This window comes from Ailuropoda melanoleuca, chromosome 20 (genome assembly GCF_002007445.2).
Source record: "Ailuropoda melanoleuca isolate Jingjing chromosome 20, ASM200744v2, whole genome shotgun sequence".
NCBI lineage: Eukaryota > Metazoa > Chordata > Mammalia > Carnivora > Ursidae > Ailuropoda > Ailuropoda melanoleuca.
The window spans coordinates 16154252-16177836 of record NC_048237.1 but is presented as its reverse complement, the minus strand read 5'-3'; the positions used below and the strand labels follow the sequence as shown (position 1 = coordinate 16177836).

The following is a 23585-nucleotide window of genomic DNA, read 5'->3' as shown; positions in this document are numbered from 1 at the left end:
TCATAATACTTCAGTTCTTGATATCTTTCATCTCTCCTACAAATCTTTTGGCCTCCCACATAGCACTTTAAACTCTCTATCCTCTCAGAACTTTAAATTTTACAATTTCTTTCCTTCACTAATCACTGTTACAGTTTGAGAATGTGAGACAGAAGTGTTGCCTAGGTAGGAAGGCTGGCATTCTAGATAGAGAATAACAAGATGGAGATGTCTCTTGATACTGGGCCCTCATGAGAGCAGCATCCTTCTCCCCCTGCTAATAAATTTAAGTGATTATATTAAAATTGCATGTCTCAAATTAGAGTTTAAAGTGCTCTCCTAAGTCGGAATGTTGGAATGTTAAAAATATTCTGAATTAAGTTACTGCAAGGGAGGTCAAATGGCATAAAACATAGGGAACACCACTTAACAAGCATTTTATTTATTGTGCCACAGGTTCTCCTATATTTGAACAATAAAAAAAAATTACCTGTCTAAAACAGAAGTACCCAGTTTTAGAAAAATGTTTTTGTTATGCACTGTTAAGCATTCTCTTCTAGCAGGTTTTGTGGAAACTTGTCATCTTCTGGTTAGAAAACCATATGAGCTTTAGAATTTAATGTTTTTGATAATCTGCTCATTAGAATAATGTAATTTAGAGGGCAGATATGGAAAACATAGAATCTAAATTTTCCCCCATCTTTGACTTTCTTTCCTATGCACTCTTAAATAAATAGGACACCTATTTTACTTTTTTAAAAGAATGAATAAAAAAAGGAGAAAATACCTCTTAGTGGGCCTAATGAGCACTGGGTTCTGTAGAGTCATTGTTATTTTGTTAAAAGTGAGGTTATTGTTGCTTGCTAATTTTTTTTTTTTCTGAGATAAATACTTTCATTTGGTTATGATTTCTCATGAATTAATATTGCTGAAAGTGGGGAAAACATTTTAGTTTTCCTTAAGAGGACTTTTAGGGGCGCGAGGGTGACTTAGTTGGTTAAGCTCTGCCTTTGGCTCAGGTCTTGATCCCGGGGTCCTGGGATTGAGCCCCACGTTGGGGGGAGCAGGGAGCCTGCTTCTCGCTCTCCCTCTGCCTGCTGCTCCCCCTGCTTGTGTTCTCTCTCTGTTAAATAAATAAATAAATAAAATCTTGAAAAAAAAAGATTTTTAAACATCTTTAATTTTGTCACAGAAGTAAACATCAGGCTCTACGATGACAACATATTTGGAATTCATCCAACAAAATGAAGAACGAGATGGAGTCCGATTTAGTTGGAATGTTTGGCCATCAAGTCGACTGGAAGCTACAAGAATGGTCGTTCCAGTAGCAGCCCTATTCACACCACTGAAGGAGAGACCTGATTTACCACCTATTCAGTATGAACCTGTTCTGTGTAGTAGGACCACTTGCCGTGCAGTTTTGAATCCATTATGGTAATTAAAATATATTGAAAAAACTTACATGGCAATACTATTTCAAATTATAGTTTCTTTCTTGCTCATTTACATAAAATGTCTTTGTTTCTGTTACAGTTATTTTTTCAAATTAGGGTAGTCAAATCCAAAGACCTGTAAAATTGAAAGATATTCTATTTGTACTGTTGATAAGAGACCAAAGGTAAAATTGTCACTATATGAACTGTTCGATCCTATCACTAGTATCTCTAGATTCTGGTGCTGGTGCTAGGTGTGTGTTGTTATTAGACCCACCTTGTGTCATTAGTTAAGTCATAACTGAGTCTTATGGTGTTTGAAAATGTTATGATTTCTTAATGCATAAACCAGAGTATCAAGAATCATCTTTTTTTCCTCTTTCCACCCCCTCTCCCCACCCAGTCGGCTAGCAACTGTGCTTTTGCCTCCAGAACATTGCTGATTCTGTCTCTTATATTCAGTCTCTGCTAGTACACTCTACTCCAAGAGACACCATTTTTTTTCCTGGACAATTTAATTATCCTCCTAAACGGCCACCCTGTTTCCATTCTTGTCTTTCAGCAGTTTATTCTTTATCCTGAAGCTAGAGTGCTACAAATGGATATCAGATTATTAAAATCCTTTAATAATGTCTTATTATACTTGGAATGAAAAATCCAAACTGCTTGTCAAGACTTACAAAACCTTACATCATCTAACCTTTGTGTATTTCTGCCTTCATCTTACATTATCCATTTTCCTTATTGTTATCTACATTATACCTTACCCTCTTTCTGATCCTTGAACATACCAGATTTATTCCTGCCTTGAAACTTGTGCAGCAGCTGTGTATTCTGCCTGGATTGCTCTGCCTGGATTGACTGGTTCCTTTTCATTTAGATCACGTTTCAGGTGTTTATTTAAGGCGGCTTTCTTTTAAAATAGCCCTCCCAAACACATTCTCACACCCTGCTTTGTTATCTTTAATCTCTTATTATCACTATCTGAAAGTATCTTCTGTGTTTATGCATCTCCTTTTCTATTGTATGTCTTTCTGTTCTAGATTATAAGCTCCATGAATAATAGGGACTTTTGATCCTTTGTTTACTGCTGTATCACCAGTACCTGGAATAATGGCTGGTACATATTAAGCATTCAATAAATATATTTTTGAATTAAATAAATGTTTTCTAGATCTGAGTGTAGAAGTTACTAAATCATTTGAAGAAAAAAGGGATTATCTTAATTTTACTGATATTTGCTTCATATTAAAAGTTATGTTCATTTAGGTGAACTTGTATATGTTAAAAGTATGAATTAGATCCTGGCAACATCTGAAAGTAATGGCTTTTAAAGATCACTTTAACTATTAATTTGAATGTTGTTCATGTTTCAGAAAGAAATCAGTTTTGCTGAAATTACGATCATTGTACAATTGAACTGAAACATGAGCTCTGTTTTATCTTTTCTTAAAACAGTCAGGTGGATTATCGAGCAAAACTCTGGGCTTGCAACTTTTGTTATCAAAGGAATCAGGTAAGAAAACCCCCAATGTAGATGTTAATGCTTTGGTACTGGTCTAAATATGTAGAAAAATGCATATTTAAAAAAAGATGAAATATTTTTTCTTATTAAAAATACTTTTTAATAACTAAATGATCAGAAAATTATTTGCAGTTTAGAATTTCATTACTTTCTGGCAAATAATTTGTTAAAAATTTTTGTTTTTTTCTCCATAGTTTCCACCTACTTATGCTGGTATATCTGAACTGAATCAACCTGCTGAGCTTTTACCTCAGTTTTCTAGCATTGAATATGTAGTTCTGGTAAGAACATAAGAGTAAATCCTTAAGAAAGTTTTAAATGTCTAGTAATTTACTTTATACCAAAATAATTGTTTAATTGAGATGACTTAAAAGGCATCATTCTTGGTTATCATATTGAATTGATGGAGCATTTAAGAGGTGAGAACTGTCCTTGTCAATTTGAACAAGGTAATTTCTCTGTGGTGGTTATTTAATGGGTGGCCAGGATATTGGGTGATGTGACGATGATATGCTATACTGAGTAGATCAATAAACAATTTTTCTAAGACTGGGTACTTATATTTTAGACAGGTATTTTTTTTTTATTGTGCAAATATTGGACCATTTGTGGCACAATAAATAAAATGCTTGCTAAGTGGTGTTCCATATGATTTATATGCCATTTGACTTCCTTTCCAGTAACTTAATTCAGAATATTTTTAACATTCCAACATTCCAATTTAGGAGAGCATTTAAAACTCAAATTTGAGACATACAGTTTTAATTTAATCAAACAGTTTCAATGTTGCTGTGTAGTTGGAAGGTTAGTTAAGAAATACTTAAGTCAGGGGCGCCTGGGTGGCACAGCGGTTAGGCGTCTGCCTTCGGCTCGGGGCGTGATCCCGGTGTTGTGGGATCGAGCCCCACGTCAGGCTCCTCTGCTGTGGGCCTGCTTCTTCCTCTCCCACTCCCCTGCTTGTGTTCCCTCTCTCTCGCTGGCTGTCTCTATCTCTGTCGAATAAATAAATAAAATCTTTAAAAAAAAAAAAAAAAAGAAAGAAATACTTAAGTCAATATGATGCTAGAACCTGATGATATATCCCCAAGTCTAATTAATAAAGTTGCTCTGACTTTGGTCCTTGTTAAGAAAGTCTTTTTTCTTTCCTTTCTGAATGCCTTTATATAGTTGTTTACGTATATAAGTATTAAAGTGATAATACGCTTTGTGAATGTTGTAGAGAAAGCAGAATGTGGTTCACTTGAGCCAGTAAGTAATTTGTCCAACCTACCTAGTTTCCAGTTCTCTTGCAGTCTGATTCAGGTTTAGATAATTATTTTATAAAAATTGCCTTATTTAGTTTTTAAGCTTTATAACTATTGTTTTATTTTAAGAGAAATAAATACTTGTTCTAGAAAATGAAACCTCATACAGTTAAAATCAAAAGCTTTTGAAACTATAAATAATGTTTTTAAATTTAATTTTTCTCTTGATATGTTCTAGATAGCTCTCTGTGCATGTATAACTTGTTTAATTTCTGAAATGACTTAAGATTTCATTATATGAATGTACTGTAAATTATTTAATTAGTCTTCTAATTATTCTTATATATTGTGCTGAGTGTTAATTCATTAACATTATTTTCTTATTATTGCAACATTTTTTTAAAAGCGTGGTCCTCAGATGCCTTTGATATTCCTCTATGTGGTTGATACTTGCATGGAAGATGAAGATTTACAAGCCCTGAAAGAATCTATGCAGATGTCATTAAGTCTTTTACCACCTACAGCTTTGGTTGGACTTATTACTTTTGGGAGAATGGTACAGGTTCATGAACTTGGATGTGAGGGCATTTCAAAAAGCTACGTGTTCAGAGGAACGAAAGATCTGTCTGCCAAACAACTGCAGGTAAACAGGAATGGTAGTTTGAACCTTATCTGTGGGCATCACTCTATAAATGTCTGTAAATGTGTTCTGGGTGTAAGTTTGTAGAAAATATTTTTATGATGAATGACTAAATTCTAACAAAGTCTTTAAATTTAGTGTTGGTATCAGTTTTCTTTCATTTGCCTTAAACTGTTACTATGCAGATTGAAGACCCCTCACTTTTAATGGGGAGACTGAAGGTATTTTGCAAGAGATTTGTCATGCTGAAGGCTGAGGGAAAGCAACCACAGAATATTACGTTTTGTTTCTTGATATCTCATTTAGGACCTAAACACTTTTATTATGTTTGGCAAGGTGAGTATTTTAAGGCTTGAGAGTTATTAATGTATGAACCAAGAGTATATATTTTTTCATACACTAGGACAACATTTTTATTTTGGGGGCAAATTGAAGCTTTTCTTCCAAGATGGGGAGTTCTGTGTGGCTTATTAGGATCATCTGGGGATATTTTTCAATATATTTTTTTTTGCCTAGAGATTTTGCTAGACCATGAGAGAGAATATGTGCTTGTATTGGGAGATTGTTGAGAGGGTTAAGATTGTTCATGTAAGCATTTTGAAAAACTTTCTAAGTGACTCTGCTACAACCCCCAGTTAAGAATAGTTAGCCTAGAAGATGATAGGTAAACCTCGTGTAAAGTAGCTAGACATTAAGTCAGACTTTGGAGCATCCAAGTAGCCCAGAATGAAAAAGAAAAGAAGATTTTGAGAATGATTTTGAATGATTCTATTTTGAAGCTTGGCAGACTTGGGATAGTGGTGCTACAGTTAATTGAGATTGAAAATAGTGGAGGAATTTGTAGCTTCGGATGGGGAGGATAATGAACCGTGAATAAGATCATGAATAGGATTTGAGGAAGTGAAGAAAATTAGAGTCTGTGTCCTTTCAAGAGGTTTGTTGAAGGTAAGGAAGGCAACAGTGTTATGCGTAGGAGGGAAAGAGACGAAAGAGGGTGAGTGAAAGAAAGAGTGAGGTGAGGTTTCAGAAGACGCTAGGGATTCCTTCAGGAGCACAGGAAGCAGAGTACCTTGAAGAGGGGGATCATCTGTTTCTGTGAGACAGGAGAGAAAGTGGGCAAGTTTTAGTCTGTCTGTGCCTTAGTTTTTTTCATTTGTAGAAGAGAGGTAATAATAGTATCTGCCTTACAGTGTGGTCATGAAAATTGAATGGTTTGTGCCTGTAAGTGTTTGCTGTTGTTATTTTTCAACTGTAAATTTATTTAAAGTTGTTTAATGTTACCTCTGATTGTAGAGTACATTTTACTTAAATTATATAATACATATGTAATACATAAAATACCCCCTTTTTTGTAGCAGGCAATAAATGCCTACAGACTAAATTTTTTTCTCCATTAAAATGTTTTTATTTTCCTTCTCTATCCATTTTGTCGAAAAGAGCTTGGGTTTGCTCCCCAAATAGTCCTGGATTCAAATCTTAACTCTTCCATTTGTGCAATCTTGGGTTGATCTTTTTGCTTGTTCTCTTATCCTCTGTGAAAAAGGATAAACACCTATTTTACAAAGCTATTATTACTACTAAGTGAAATAATGTGAGAATACTCAGAATAGTGTAAACTCTTACAGGGCTTCGTGGCAAAACCTGGGTTAATATGTTGCTTTGCCACTTACTAGTTGTGTAACCTTTGACAAGTTGCATAGCCTTTGTTAGTGTCAGTTTTCACTTATAAAGTAGGGATTAGGAAATCTACTTCATTATTGTTTTGTGAAGAAATAGTGTATATAGTTTAGCACAGAATCTAACACATAGTAAGTTCTTAGTAAGAAGTTGTTTTTCCTGCTAGGAGTTTAGGAAATACTGTAGGATTAGTTCAGTATTTTTTTCTTTCCAAATATTTAGACTTTCTGATTTTCTGTTATATACTTTTACTCTATCACTTCATGACTAAGCATTTCTAAATTAAAGAAAACTTAGTAAAATAATATTTTTATGTGTCTGGAGAGGAATTTTGTACACATTAAAAATTCAAAACAAAACCGGCAATTTGGTTAGGCAGTAAGTCAAAAATTGAGAAGAATAGACATACAAGGTATGTGTACCTTATAACCCCTTTTATATGATTCCATGTATCTCTCCTGGGAAACATTTATTACAATTGCAATTGTATACTTTTTTAGCTAATGATCTTATTAACTGCTATTTATTTCACCAGATTTTAATTTCATAAGGTCAGGGACTGTATATATTTTTTTACCATTAGATGCCTGGCTGGCACACAGCAGATATTTGAAATATAGTTGCTCAAAGGGATGGATGAATATAAGTTAAGAAATACAGACATTCAAGTTACACGGTGACTTTTTGACTATTAATTAGAAATAAAGTATTTCTGAGCTAGTATCCCTTTTGCTTCTTTAGCACCTTGTACTTTGCTCGCTTATGGTGACTATTTCATTGTATTGTTATTGTTTACCTGACAGTCTCCCCAACTGGACCTTTTGCTTTCTGAGGAAAGAGACTTTATGTTCTTTGTTTTTGTGTCCCTAATACCTAGTACAGCACCTTGCACAAGGTAAGTAGTAGTTGATACATCTTTGTAGGAGTAATTGAATGGATATCACAGAAATAATCTCTTTACAGGAAATGCTGGGACTCTCTAAAGTGCCCGTTACTCAAGCAACACGTGGTCCTCAGGTACAGCAGCCACCTCCTTCCAATAGGTAATAATTAAATATGGCAAAGAGAATTTTACAATTTGTGCAGCTCTTTTAAATCCCCTTACCTTGAACATAGACATGCAGTGATACTATGTTAAATATTTTTAGGGATATAAATACATTGCATTAGTATACCTTCTAAACAGTTTGAGGCAGAATCATGTCGCCAAAATAGTTGGTTTCTCATCATTACAGTGTTAAGGAGTTACTTTAGTTTTCATATATTCCTGATCTTTTATTTTTAAGTTCATAAAAACTTCAGTGGTTGAAGGCAGCCAAGCAAAAATAGGGACTGAAAAGCTTTTCATTTTGCTTTCTTAGCCTTAGAGGTAGTTTTTTTCCCCCACTAATCAGAGGTGGTATTACAAAAATTGAATTGATGTATCTTCTCATAATTATTTTAGTAGCCTTAAAACTTACTAGACTGGTAAATAAAAGATGCAGTCCTGAAGTAATACTTGGTGTGAGTGTTTCCCTTATAGCAGTTGTACTCAGACTGTGGTTCTGGACCAGTAGATAGCATCACCTGGGAACTTGTTTGAAATGCAAATTCTTGGGCCCTACCCCAGACCTACTGAAACAAAACTCCGCAGCCAGCAATCTGTTAAAATAAGCTCTCCCACCAGTTCTGATGTACACAAAAGTTAGAGAACCATTGGTCTGCCATGTATTCAAATTACTTTTCTCTATTTCTTTCTTTTTCTTTTTTAAAGATTTTATTTATGAGAGAAAAAACGAGCATGTGAGCAGGGAGGAGGAGCAGAGGGAGAGGGAGAAGCAGGCTCCCAGCGGAAGAGCCCGATGTGGGGCTCGATCCCAGGACCCTGGGATCACGCCCTGAGCCGAAGGCGGACGCTTAATGAGCCACCCAGGCGCCCCGACAGTTTGTTTCTTAAACTCTTACCCATGGACATTTATAATGGACTTTTTATTTAATTTTGTTTTGCAGATTCTTGCAGCCAGTACAAAAAATAGACATGAATCTCACAGATCTTCTGGGAGAACTGCAACGAGACCCTTGGCCTGTACCACAGGGAAAGAGACCTTTGCGTTCCTCTGGAGTGGCACTTTCCATAGCTGTGGGACTGCTTGAGGTAGTGATGATAGCATTGTTTGGGAACGTAAATGTGTGTGTGTGCGTATCAGTGATATGTACAAGGTAATGTTGAGTGAAAAATCAGGTCATTAGGACAGGAAGTGTATAATTATATTTAAAGTTTGACATGCAGTATATCCTTTTGTGTAGAGAGGCACCTGGAAGGGTGTTCGTCCAAATATTAGCAGTGGTAGGATAAGGGGAATTTTGCTTTTAAGTAGAATTTGAAAATTTTACACTGCACATATCTTAAGCTTAATAATTAGAAAAGAGAGTTTTAAAAAATGCTTTTTAAAAATGTGAAATGGTATCAAATTTACAGAAAAGTTGTAAAGAACTTTTTTCCTCTTGAACTATTTAAGATGCTGATACGTTCCCGACCCCTTGAATACTTGAGTTGTATTTCCTATAAATCAGGATATTTTCCTATGTAACCACAATACAGTTGTTAAAATCAGAATATTAACACTGATATATTACTACCACCTGGTTTTCAGAGCTCATTCAAGTTTTGCTGGTTATTTTAATAATTTCATTTACGGAAAAGATTTAGTTTAGAGACGTGTTTAGTGGTATGTCTATTTAGTCTCCTTCCGTCGGGAACAGTTCCCCAGCTTTTCTTTTATTTTCATGAACTTGACACTTTGGAAGATTCAGGCCAGTTATTTCATAGACTCTCTCAAATTAGGTTTGTTTTGATGTATCCTCACAATTAGGTTCAGGTTATTGGCAGGAATATCATAGAAATAATGCTGTGTTCTCATTACACCCTATCAGGTGGCCCATGATTTTCATTTGCCCCATTCAAGGTGATATAATCACTACGATCACTTACTAAGATTGTGCCTGCAGGTTTCTCCACTGTAGAATTACTATTATTTCCCGTCCTTTGTAATTAGTAAACATTAGATGGTGAGGATCTTTGAAACCATGCAAATATCCCATTTCTCATCAAACTTTGAAGTTATTTATTTATTAATATCATTATGGAGTTTAAATCTCCTCTCTATATGTATAGTTACTCTACTTTGTTCCATAGTAAGAAAAATTTATATAATCCTATTAGAAATGCTTTTATTTGCAATTTCCATAGTCAGTTACTAGACAAAAAATACAGAGCACATTTTTCATCTTACCTTATAACTTCAGAAAAGATATAATTGACATAACTTTTTTAATCCAATGTGTTTGGATTCCTCAACATTTCTGGTCTGCTTATAGAACTCTTATTTATTTATTTGTAAAATAATACCGCTTTTTCTCATGTCTCTGGTACCTTGGGAGGAAGGATAGGTAGATTGGAGTACTTAGTCCATCATCTTGAACTAGAAACATAAGCTGTGCTTGTGTTTTAAACATAAAAAATCAAAAATAAAACAACAACAACAAAACAGAATTCACTGTTTCTCTACTCCTCCCAGTCTAGGATTAGGTAAGCAGGAGAAGCATCTTTGTTTATAGGGATCAGGTTTATAGATTATTTTAGAGTTGGGAAGGCACTATTACTTAGGATAGGATTTCAAAAGAAGGGTATTCAAACAAATACCTTGTTTTTAAATTTCATTTTAAATATTTGGTTATTTCTTGGAAAATGTATGCTTTCCTGTTTTCTAGAAAGAATATGTCAAAATTTACATTTAGAAATGTATATCCTTGTATTTTCCTTTAAACTCTTTTGACAAGTTACTTTTTTCCGATAGTGTACTTTTCCCAACACTGGTGCTCGTATCATGATGTTCATTGGTGGTCCAGCCACTCAGGGGCCTGGAATGGTGGTTGGAGATGAATTGAAGACACCTATAAGATCATGGCATGACATTGAAAAAGACAATGCCAAATATGTTAAAAAGGGAACTAAGGTAATTCTGGTTTTTAAGCCTTTTTGCTTTAGGAGAAAAATTTATTTGATAGAAGAGGAAGAATACAAATACTTGATGGTCAGAAATCTGATATTGTGAAGTCTAATACTGTAAGTACTATTCAGAATTGGAGAAATAGTCTTTTTTTTTTTTTTCTTTATGATTTTTCTGGTTTTAAATATTTAAAGACTTAATAGAACCAATAGGTATCTCTTTAAAGATTATTCCGGAGAGAAGCTCTTTGTGCCTTTTTAAATATTCATTTTAAAGAATATCTTTCCTGCTTTGGAAAAATTTCTTGCATTTTCCAATTTTTCATTTCCAAGAGACTGCCTTGTAGCTAGTTATATTGTTCATAGCATGAATAGTCCATCATTTTCTTGTGAGTTGTTTTCTGTTCATGTTACCTGAATTTTATTTGGGTTTGTGGCAGTATGTTTTTACTTTTGACTATTGACTCCCTTGAATTGGTTCTGCTGTTAATGTCCTTTTTTTTAAAAAAAGACTCTCTGGAGTCCACAATTTTAGCTTAGTTGTGCTGTATTATCTCTTTCTTTTTGGTAGTCATTATAAATAATAATTTTAAAAGTGTGATTAATAACATAATTTTTGTCACTATTACTGGATGCTTTTTTCCTGCTACCTAATTTCCCTTTTGAGCTTGGAATTTTCATAGTTGTAGCTTCAAAAGTATTTTTTTATTTGCTTATCTAATACCTTTTGTTACTGTCTTTATATATGATGTTTTTGTTACCTGGATGTGGATTTACTCAGGAAAAACTAGCAAGATGTTTGGTATGCCTTTTCTCCACGGTTAGCTTCATTTAGGAGTATATTTAGAAAGAATCCTTCAAAATGTAAAAGTATCAGGCTTATTATATAAGTTATTGTATCACTTTATGAGAAATTTTTTATTATATAAAATTAAATTAGAACATATCACATTTAAGTTATTATGGATTATTCTTTTAGTATTTTTTAGGTTATTTTGATCTCTTTATGGGAAAAATGATTTATAGGATGGTTAAGTTTTTGCATTACTTTGATTTGATTTGATTTAAAAAAATCTTTTGTAGCATTTTGAAGCATTGGCTAATCGAGCTGCTACTACTGGCCATGTTATTGATATCTATGCGTGTGCATTAGATCAGACAGGTCTCCTGGAGATGAAATGCTGTCCCAACCTCACTGGGTATGTATTTATAGTTCTTACAGTTTTTGCAATTATAGACTGATAATTACTGTTTACAAATATAAACCAATAATGACAGTTTAGGAAAAACAGTCATCATCCTGCCACTCCAGGACAACTGTTAACAGTTTTTGATACTCCTTTCAGTAAAGCTCACTTTAAATTTTTTCTAAAATTCAGTTATAAAGGCACAAGTTCTGTTTGAAAAGCTTGTCTTGATATCGTGCAGTCATTGTTTTATTATTGTAGCTTTTTGAGATATAATTCACACACCATGAAAAAAAATGTGGGAACTGTCAGAATTTCTTTTTAATAGCAATAATAATGGAGAAGATTGCAAGTTTTTGCAATTTGACACTGCAAAGATCATTGGTGACCTTCCTAAGAGGAGTGAAAGTTGACTTAGAGTGAACTAGAAAAATAAGAGGGGATTGTAAACAGCTGGTATAGAGTACAACTTTTCAAACTTTCACATATGCAGATCAGCTGGGTATCTTGTTTAAGTACAGATTCTGGGTTTACTGTGCATGGGGTGGGACTTGGAATTCTGCTTTTCAAACAAGATCCTTGGACCAAGGGCCACACTGAATAGTAAGGGTATAGACAGCTCTTTCATAGAGGTTTGCTGTAAAAGGGAACAGATAATAAGTGAGGTGGTGTAAGTTGTCCTTAGCGCGCATTACCAGGTTTAGCGATCACATAGGTCATCATAGATGACATGCTTGTGAAAGTAGAAAGTCTGAAAGAATTTACATACTACTGTTAGAATTAATATGTTGTCTAGACTTCTAGATCAAGGTCAGCGTACAAAATTCAACTATATTTTTGTATACTGGTGACAAACAGAGAAAATAACATTTACAAAGATATAACATAGGGGCGCCTGTGTGGCTCAGTCAGTTAAGTGTCTGCCTTCGGCTCGGGTCGTGATTCCCCTCACGTCGGGCTCCCTGCTCAGTGGGGAGTCTGCTTCTTCCTCTCCATCTGCCTCTCCCCCAACTTATACTCTCTCTCTCAAATAAATAAAATCTTAAAAAAATAATTATATATATATATAATAGCATCAGAGATAACATAAATCAAGAGTTTCACAGTATCAGAAGTAAAATTCCCATTAATTAATTATGCCATATCAGTTTTAATCTTTTGCATATTTTAATTTTTGATTGTATTTTGTTTAAAAGCCACTTAAAATATTTTAAAAATATGAGCAAATGTAAATATTTGTAGCGTGAGTATATGGGTGTATGTATCCCCTTTTTTGTGAGAGCAGCAGAAAACTCTACACATCTTTACCCACTTTGCATTTTTCACTTACACCCTGATAGTGGTCTCTATCAGTATTTTACCTCATTGTGTGGATGTACCATATTTTATTCAACTAGTCTCGAATAGATGATTATCTGGATTGTTATCTGGATTGTTTCCAATCTTTTATTACTAGAAATAGTGAATACCCTGCATATATTCTGCTGTTTTTTTTGTTTTCCAGAATATCTTTGGGATACATTCCCAGTAGTGGGTTGGCTAGATTAAAGAGAACACATATAGGTAATTTTGTTAGATATTGTCAAGTTCCCCTGCATTCAGGTTGCATCGTTTTGTACTCCCATCTGTGTTTCCACAGCCTCATCAACAGAATATGTTGTCAGACTGTGATTTTTGCTGATCTGTTAGAACAAAATGGTATCTCAGAATTGTTTTATTTGACAGTTAATGTTTTTTAAAACATAAAAAAAAAATTAAAATAGGCATATGCTTACTGAAAAAAATCAAGCACATAAGTGCTTGAAGTGAAAATGGTCCTTCAGTCTCCTGTTCTCATTCACTGGATGTGATCCTGTTAAGTTTGATGTGATATACACAGAGACAGTTCATGCAAATATATACATACACAGGTATATATTTGTTTTTAAGATTGAGAATATGTGCCGTAAACTGTCATCATCTTCACCAGGATGGAGAACCAGGTCACTGGGATGGGAGAGATGTATTTGCTACTGTGTACCATTTTGTACCTTTTGAATTTTGTAATGTGTGGCTGTATTATCTATTTATAAAAGAATTTTAGTAAATTACTGAGGACAAATGCAAGTATTAGGGGCACTCAGATACCCTCAGGATTGAGATTATTTGTGGGGTAAAGATACTCTTATATATTTGAGTTTTAAAAATTAATGGTGGAATAGCACATTTTGGAAAATATCTTTAAAATTTGTTGGTAGTATTGAGCGGTAATTTACTTTTCTGGTTTTAATACATGGACCCAATACTTGTGTCACATACATTTTTTTTTTGTTCTTTCCATGCAGAGGATACATGGTAATGGGTGACTCTTTCAACACTTCCTTATTCAAACAGACTTTTCAAAGAGTCTTTACCAAAGATATGCATGGACAGTTTAAAATGGGCTTTGGTGGTACATTAGAAATAAAGGTAAGAGCCAAAACGACATGTATGGTATGTTATCAAGAGAAATTTGTAGGCTTGACTGTTAATTTAAAATATCATTAATCAAATTCAATATATGCTTTAAAAGTAGTGATTTTTTTATATTGAAAACCATAATTAGAGATTTTACCAGAAAAATGTGTCATCATTAAATGTACATGAAATTTCATTTGAGCATTTCCAAGTAATTGTTAGAAAAGAAGATACTGTATAGGTCAAATTTCATTTGACTCTTCTTCAGTGTGCTTTATGTTTTTAGTGTTGTATTTGCTATTGTTAATGCTAGATTTTTTTAATCATAGGAATTAGTTTCTAACGTAAGAGAAACCTGTTCTATTCCATTTGGATAATCAGTAATAGTTTTATGGTTGGTAGGTTGTTGATACTACTCACTTCTATCATTCACTTCAAATTTGGATTTAAAAAATCCAAAGGCTTGGGGTCACCAGGGTGGCACAGTTGGTTGGGCATCCGACTCTTGGTTTTGGCTTAGGTTGTGGGATCAAGCCCTGTGTCGGGCTCAAGGCTCAGAGGGGAGTCTGTCCGAGATTCTCTCTCACCATCTCCCTCTGTCCTTCCCCTCTCTGCTCTCTCTCTCTAAAATAAATAAATAAATCTTTAAACAAAACAAAAAAACCAAAGGCTTAGTGTTAGTTACAAGTGTATTACAAACATATCGATTTTGAATTTCCATTAAATATTTCTTGCTAATCTTTTTATTTTATTGAATGTTTGCTCTATGTCCAGCATTAAGCAAGGAAATTATAGAGATCTCAAGTGACAGACATATAAGGCGCAGGTTTTCTTTTTTTTCTTTTTTTTTTTTTTTTTAAAGATTTTATTTATTTATTCAACAGAGAGATAGCCAGCGAGAGAGGGAACACAAGCAGGGGGATGGGGAGAGGAAGAAGCAGGCTCATAGCGGAAGAGCCTGATGTGGGGCTGGATCCCATAAGGCTGGAATCACGCCCTGGGATCACGCCCTGAACCGAAGGCAGACTCTTAACCGCTGTGCCACCCAGGCGCCCCAAGGCGTAGGTTTTCTTAAGAAGAAACTTAGCCTTGGGCACCTGGCTGGCTCAGTTGGTAGAGCATGCTGCTCTTGATCTCAGGGTCATGAGTTCAAGCCCCACCTTGGGCGTGAAGCCTACTTAAAAAAAGAAAAAGAAACTTAGTTTTGATAGAAAGATAAGATTAACACTTGTGATAGAGTGAAATAACATTATAAAAGTCCTATAAAGGTTTAGGGAAGAAACATGGATGTATGCAGTATATAACTTATTCTTCATGATAAATGGTTTTATAGTGACTTAATGGTAGTTTTGAAAGATGGCAGAATTTCAATTGGTTAAGGAGAACACATTTTAGTTAGGATCCTATTTGAGGAGAGGTAAAGAAGTGAGAATCAGCATGGTATATTTGGGGAAACTTCCCAGGGAGAGTGAATGGTTTTTATGCAAGGAAATAGGTTTAATTATGTAAATTAAACTATTTAAAATTTTGTGTAAGAGAAATAGTTTTAATTATGTGGTTGGTTGTAGTTTGGAGATGCATGTCTAGGCAGAAGAAGCCATTGTAAATTAAAGAACTGTTTCAGGTAAAATTTGTCTGACCATGATATTCAGTTTGTCAGGATAATGAGTCTCAAGAAAAGTGAATTAGGCTTTCCATTTTTTTAAAAGATTTTATTTATTTATTTGATGGAAAGAGTGAGCACAAGCAGGGGGAGTGGCAAAGGGAGAGGGAGAAGCAGGCTTCCTGCTGAGCAGAGAGCCCGATGTGGGGCTCCATCCCAGGGCCCTGGGATCATGACCTGAGCCCAAGGCAGATGCTCAACAGACTGAGCCACCCAGGCGCTCCCTAAGTCTTTTGATAGAAAGTAATAATAGCTTAAATTTTGGTGTCAGTAGAGTTTGGAAAGAAACCAATCTTGGTAACAGATTTTCTAAGGGAGAAAAAACAGAGAAGATAGTGTTTAAGGTTTTGGATTAGGGGGTATGAATTTTTGGTATGGTATTATTTTGAATCGAGGGTGAGGTTTCCAAATGGAGACCTCCTATGGGGAGCTGGAATTAGAGTATTAAAGTTAGGTCAAGACTAGATTTTAAATTTGGGAGATATCAATCTGGAAGTGCCCAATCATTATTTCTAACATTAGTATGTTTTCATTGACTTTTGAGTTTTAAATATGGAAAAAAATGTCTATTCTTTTATACTTACAGTTGAGTGTATGTTTGAGCTTATCTTTGAGTACACTGAAGTTTTCACTGTATTCTTATTTTGCAGACGTCAAGGGAAATAAAGATTTCAGGAGCTATTGGACCCTGTGTGTCTCTCAATTCTAAAGGACCTTGCGTGTCTGAAAATGTAAGTTCTTTTACTCTATAAAGAAAATATGTAGTTAATTCAAAGGGCAGACCAACAAGAGACCTGGAGTGGCAGCCTATAGCATTCCTTTCAAAATTAATATGTGGGCTAACGTTTCAGTAGCATGTGGTTCAGTTTCCATTGGTATAATCTATTTGTGGTCACCCCTTTTGCATATACCTTTTAACATCTATCCCTAAATTTAAACCTTCTGTACTGTCACCAATCTTCTATTTTTTATGCCTAAGTTATTCCTTGCCCCAATATGTCTAAAAAACCCCAGCAATTGTGATTTAGAAATTTGGAGACTTCTGAAAGTCAAATCTGAAATTTTTTTTTGTTAGTAGGATTTCCAACAAAGTAACCAAATTAGCCAGCTTTTAGTTTCAATTTCTTCTCTTTTGTTATCCCATCTAATGGTCGTATAATACACTTTATTTTTATTTATTTATTTTTTATTTTATTAATTTTTTTTTAAGATTTTATTTATTTATTTGACAGAGACAGCCAGGGAGAGAGGGAACACAGGCAGGGGGAGAGGGAGAGGAAGAAGCAGCCTCCCAGGGGAGGAGCCTCATGTGGGGCTTGATCCCAGGACTCCAGGATCATGCCCTGAGTTGAAGGCGGATGCTTAACAACTGAGCCACCCAGGTGCCCCTGAGTAATCATCTCTAAAAATACAGAGTTTAAAAATTAATTTTAAGCAGTTTGTATGGTAAAAATTCATATCTAAGAATTGTTTTTGGGAATCAGACTGCTTACATTATAGAATTCTGATGTAGAAAACCTATATTCATATGTGCACATATTATGTGTTCAATCAGTATCTCTTTACACAGATCAAATAGTTGGATAGAAGGATAGTGTTAGTTGTAATTACTTCATTAAATGGTGTTTACTTTTTTTTTTTTTTTATCATTAAATGATGTATACTTTTAGGGGCACCTGGGTGGCTCAGTTGGTTAAGCATCTGCCTTTGGCTGGGGTCATGATTCCAGGGTCCTGGGGTGGAGTCCTGCATCAGGCTCCTTGCTCACCGGGGGAGCCTGCTTCTCCCTCTTCCTGCTGCTCCCCCTGCTTGTGCGCTCGCTCGCTCTCTCTCTGTCAAATAAATAAAAATCTTTAAAAATTAAAAAAAAAATGATGTATACTTTTAAAGTCTACAATATGAAGAACTTGTATCAATACTTAGTAAGAATTTGAATTATTTTATAATTTTATTGTGTAGGAGTTGCTTAATTTTATTTAATGTACTTTTATGACTTTTAAAAATCTTAAGCTTTTAGCATTCACTAAATTAGAAATGTGAAACAGTTTTTCTTACTGCAGTTTTTTCCTCCCCTTTTTTACCTTAATATATATTATAGTAATAGATTGGGGGTGCCTGGCTGGCTCAGTCTGTGGAGCATGCTACTGTTGATCTTGGGGTTGTGAGTTCGAGCCCCACATTGGGTATAGAGATTACTTAAAAGCAAAACCTTTTAAAAAATTGTGTTGTCTAGCTTTCACACACACTGTTCTATTTTTACAGGAAATAGGAACAGGTGGCACCTGTCAATGGAAGATATGTGGACTTAGCCCCACTACAACCTTAGCTATATATTTTGAGGTTGTCAATCAGGTATGACTTTTGGTATTAGAAGTACTCAATTTACGTCACAAATATTTCATATTTTTTTCCAGTAGTAATTATGACTTGAAACTTAATCTGTTTTGGAATTTTTGTTTGTCATTTTCTGTTTCTCAAGGTTAAACTCCTTGGTGAGAGGATAAACTATAATAGAAAGAGATGTTAGGGAAACCTGCAAATGCCCAACATTGGGCAACCCAGCTTTTCGTCTCAGTTTTCTTTTTTCTGTCTTAATATAAAATTGAAGCTAAATAAAATCTCAAATTCTGTTCTAGCTATGCATTTTTGTAATCAGGCATTGAGCTCCTCCTAGTTGTCATAAGGTATATAATGATATATGAAACCCCCACAAGAAGGTTTAATATATTAAAATTCATAGAAAAAGATTAGAAGGTAAAGATTTCAATATTTGAAAAGTGTTTTTTTTCTGGTATAGGAAGAAGTTATATTAAAGAATGATATAATGTACAAATTACTGCCTTATATACCAGTAGTTAATTAGGCATAAAATGAATCACAAAATATTAATGGTCAGCCTTCCTAAGACAGGTACAGGAATTTTTTTGTTTATCCATTAAAATTTGTGGAAAAAGAAGTGGCTTTTGCTGACCAAATAAATAAATAAAGCAAGAATGCTTATTGTCAAAGGTCAGGAAGAAAGTTTCTCGTATTCACCACTTGCTATTTCTTTCTGAGGATCATTATTATAAATTACTATTGGGCTCTTCTCATTAATTTTTCATTGATCATCTGTTCATCATGTGATTATCTTCCTAAAAGGTCTGTTTTCATCTTATATACTGAGGGGAGAAGGACTTGGTTCAGTTTCTCTTTATCCAGCTACTATTTGGCAAAATTGCCTTACTATGCCTTTGTGTTAATTTCTTTACACTTCTCCCTTCATTTTGTTCTTTCACATCCCTCTGATTATATATTACTTGAAATTGATATCCTAGCTGGACTCACTTCTCTTCATGCTTCATTATTTTTCCCCTTCCCAGATCCATTTGTCTTTTATATGGCAAATCACAGTGTTTGGTATGCACTGAAATCAAGCATCCTTCTAATCGATTATAGAATGAATTTCATTAGTGTTAGGGAAACTGTATGATAACACTGTAATAGATTTTGCTTAGTTTTTACTCTTATTTTTACATAGCATAATGCTCCAATTCCTCAAGGAGGGCGTGGTGCAATCCAGTTTGTGACTCAGTATCAGCATTCAAGTGGGCAGAGACGCATCCGAGTGACCACCATAGCTAGGAAGTAAGTTTATTTGTTAAAGGTTTAATTTACATATCAAAAGTATTCTGAGTCATGTTTCCAAACTGGGTTTCTGTTTCGCGCAACATCTCTAACTTGAAAGTGAACATTTATGACTAACAGCATTTTATTTCTTTCTAATCCACCTTATTGGCTAGAACATTCATTGTTAGGAACTGAAAGTAATTTAAAAAATGACTCCTAAGACACATTCTTCAAAATATTCTTTTACTTACCATATTCCTCTGAGAGGTGGAGAAAAACTAATAAACATTATCCTATAATAGGCAATAATAATATGTACATACATACATCATAATATAGCATAATAATAGCATTACTTTTCAATTGATGATAAAGTTCTTAGCTATCATTATCATTACGTGTTTTTTTCAAGTTTTTATTAGTCATTTAATTCATTTTCCAAACCTTTATTCATTGTCTCCTTTGGGGATTTTTGGAGCAGGCTATGGAATGCAAAGGACTTGAACATGTTTGGTCTGCTATATGACGTGGAACAGGCCAGTCCTCAAACTTCCTGTAGTGAAGGGAAATTAGTACTTTTATTAAATACAATAAAAATGAATTACTAGGAAATGAAACTTAAAAAATTCAAAATACAAATCCCTGTTTTTATCATTAGATTTATTAGACAAAAAATTATTTTTTAAAATCGCTTAAAAATTTCTAAACATTTTCAGTTTCTGTTCTCACCTCATGGCAAACTGGCACTGGGTTTGTACACCAAACTTTCTTTTTTTTTTTTTTTAAAGATTTTATTTATTTATTTGACAGAGGTAGAGACAGCCAGCGAGAGAGGGAACAACAAGCAGGGGGAGTGGGAGAGGAAGAAGCAGGCTCATAGCGGAGGACTGATGTGGGGCTCGATCCCGTAACGCCGGGATCACACCCTGAGCCGAAGGCAGACGCTTAACCGCTGTGCCACCCAGGCGCCCCTGTATACCACACTTTCTATAGCACTGGTTGAAACCACAAAAGGTGAAAGTCTCTTAACAGTTAATATTATAAAGTAGTATTTTATGTAACAAAGTCATGTCCTACAATTCGTAAGGTAGTTACGGTTCCCAAAAGGGAGTGATAAGGCATTCCAGATGCCTTTTCTTGTTCTTATCTAAATGATTTATTCTCTGAATAAGGCAAAAGAGAGTTGATTAGTATAAACTTACCTAATTTAAGCACGGGCTAGAAAACGGACACAGAAAGCATCGAAGCTCTCATTTCATTGAACTATATTTAAACTCTGGCTTCATTCCTGAAAACCATGAGATTGTTTTGGTGAGTCATGGACATTAGCCTTATGCTTGAATTGAATATTAGTTGGTTAGATGGTGTATTGCTTAGCAAAGGATTGTACATAGATTTATTGTCCGACTCTGTTACCTTGCTTTGACTTTAAATCCTGGACCAATGTCAAGGGAATACATTATTCATTTGAACTAAAAATGCCAAATGACTGAGCAATCACTTGGATTTGTTCATATTTCAGATCAGAAACTTGAAAGTTTTGGTTCTTGGCAAACGTGTCCAGTTATTTATGCCCCCTCAACACACACACACAGGAGCACACATGTCTGTGCACATGCATGTGCAACTTAAATTGGACATGGAAAACATTTAAGGAAACAACTGGACATACCAAGTTGAGGAATATTTTATAAAGCTACTGACTTAGACTTGTCAAAAATGTCTTGGAAGGCAAGAAAGCATTAGTAACCAGTCCAGATTACAGGAAACTGAAGAGGTGTTATGACTAAAGCCAATATGTGATTCTGGGTAAAATCCTGTGCCAGGAAAAATTTTGCTATAGAGGACACCATGGAGACAATTGGAGAAATTTGAATATGATTCAAATATAGGATAATGTTATATCGTGTTTAATTTCATGAATTTGACAGTTAAGGCTATATAAGAATATAGGGTAATTTTCTTGTTCTTAAGAGATATTCACTGAAGTTTTCAAAGGAGAGGGTCATAATATCTAACTTATGCAAGAAATTTAGCAAAGGAAAAAGTATGTGTATAAAAGAAGACAGAATGATAAAGCAAATGTGTTAAAATGCTAACAATTGATAAATCTAGATGATGGATATATAGGAATTTATTCTAGTCATAGATTTTTAAAAAATATTTATTTGTTTATTTGAGAGAAAGAGAGATGGCATGAGCGGGAGAGACAGAGGGAGAGAGAATGTCGAGCAGAGTCTGCACTGAGCTTGGAGCTGGACGCAGAGCTCCATCTCACAGTCCTGAGATCATGACCTGCGCCGAATCCTAGAGTCAAGGTGGTTAAGCGACTGCCCAGACACCCCTCTAGTCATAGTTTTTATATTTCAAATACATTTTTTGAAAAGATTTATTTATTTATTTGAGAGAGCATGTACACAAATGGGGGGAGGAGCAGGGGGAAAGAGAATCCTCAAGCAGACTCCCCACTTAGCTCAGAGCTCAACTCAGGGCTTGATGCCAGGACCCTGAGATCATGACTTCAGCCGAAATCAAGAGCTGGCCGCTTAACTGACTGAGCCACCCAGGTGCCTCTGTTTAAAATATTCTTAAAGTGAAAAGTTTTTAAAAGTTAGGTAATAATCCAGTTAAGAAATGGGCAGAAGACATGAGTAGATGTTTTTCCAAAGAAGACATCCAGATGGCTAACAGACACATGAAAAGATGCTCAACATCACTCATCAGGGAAATGCAAATCAAAACTACAGTGAGATATCACCTCACACCTGTGAGAATGGCTAAAATTAACAACACAGATATTGACGAGGATGTTGAGAAAGGGGAACCCTCTTACACTGTTGGCGGGAATGCAAACGGGTGCAGCTACTCTGGAAAACAGTATGGAGGTTCCTAAAAAAGTTAAGAACAGGACTACCCTATAACCCAGCAATTGTGTTACTAGGTATTTACCCAAAGGATACAAAAATATTGATTCCAAGGGGCACATGCACCCCAATGTTTATAGCAGCATTATCAACAATAGCCAAACTATTGAAAGAGCCCAAATGTCCATTGACTGATGAATGGATAAAGAAGTTATATATATATATATATATATAATGGAATATATATAATGGAATATCACTCAGCCATCAAAAAGAATGAAATCTTGTCATTTGCAATGATGTGGGTAGAGCTGGAGTGTATTATGGTAAATGAAATAAGTCAGAGAAAGACAAATACCATATGATTTCACTCATATGGAATTTAAGAAATGAAACAGATGAGGATAGGGGAAAAAAGGGGGAGAGGCAAACCATAAAACGGACTTTTTTTTTTTTTTAAAGTACGTTCCATGTCAGGGCTTTGAACTCATCTCATGGCCCTGAGATCAAGACCTGAGCTGAAATCAAGAGTCTGATGTTTAACTGAGCTTCCCACGCACCCCTAAAACACATTCTTAACTATGGAGTACAAACAGGGTTGTTGGAGGAAAGGTGGGCAGGGAATGGGCTAAATGGGTGATGGGCATTAAGGTGGGCACTTGTTTAGCACTGGGTGTTACATGTAAGTGATGAATCACTAAATTCTACTCTTAAAACTAATATTACACTGTATGTTAAGTAACTGGAATTTAAACAAAAACTTGAAAGAAAACAATAAAAAGTAATTTTTTAAGAGAGCGGGGGCTTTCTTGTGAGGAATTTCATGGGTTTACGTATTTTCAACTTGCACAGAATTTATGAGGTTTTTGTAAAGATAGATATTATGTGTGTTTTGGTGCCCCTTGTGTTACTATGTCTCACCAAAGCACCCGTCTTTTCAGATAAACTTATCCTGACCATTTTTCAATAATCAGTGGTTACTTTTTTTTAAAAATAGGAATATGATTTTAGGGGCCTAGGCAAGTGTATTTAAGTAAATAAGCCATGTGAAAATAAAGGAGTCAGGTTCCTGAGATATGGTCAAAAGTTATCCTGTTTTTTGTATAGGAAATAACTTTGAGGGGTCCCTTGGTGACTCAGCCGGTCAAGCGTCTGCCTTCAGCTCAGGTCATGATCCTGGGGTTCTGGGATCAAGCCCCTCGTTTGGCTCCCTGCTCAGTGGGGAGCCTGTTTCTCCCTCTCCCTCTTCCTGCCACTCCCCCTGCTTGTGCTCTCTCTCAGTCTGCCAAATAAATAAATACAATCTTTAAAAAAAATACCATATATTTCTTAAAAACAAA

At 35.0% G+C, this 23585-nt stretch overlaps 1 protein-coding gene across 1 annotated transcript in view; it reads left to right on the top strand.

Moving 5' to 3' along the window:
• SEC23A (Sec23 homolog A, COPII coat complex component) overlaps nt 1-23585 on the top strand; it is a 56333-nt gene that overhangs the window by 4134 nt on the left and 28614 nt on the right. The window contains exons 2-13 of the mRNA XM_002916452.4: nt 1172-1413; nt 2871-2928; nt 3132-3218; nt 4588-4824; nt 7462-7541; nt 8488-8632; nt 10335-10493; nt 11570-11685; nt 13998-14121; nt 16423-16503; nt 18035-18124; nt 19293-19399. Of these exons, the coding sequence (XP_002916498.1) occupies nt 1193-1413; nt 2871-2928; nt 3132-3218; nt 4588-4824; nt 7462-7541; nt 8488-8632; nt 10335-10493; nt 11570-11685; nt 13998-14121; nt 16423-16503; nt 18035-18124; nt 19293-19399 (1505 nt within the window). The 5' untranslated portion in view covers nt 1172-1192. The remainder of the gene's footprint in view (nt 1-1171; nt 1414-2870; nt 2929-3131; nt 3219-4587; nt 4825-7461; nt 7542-8487; nt 8633-10334; nt 10494-11569; nt 11686-13997; nt 14122-16422; nt 16504-18034; nt 18125-19292; nt 19400-23585) is intronic.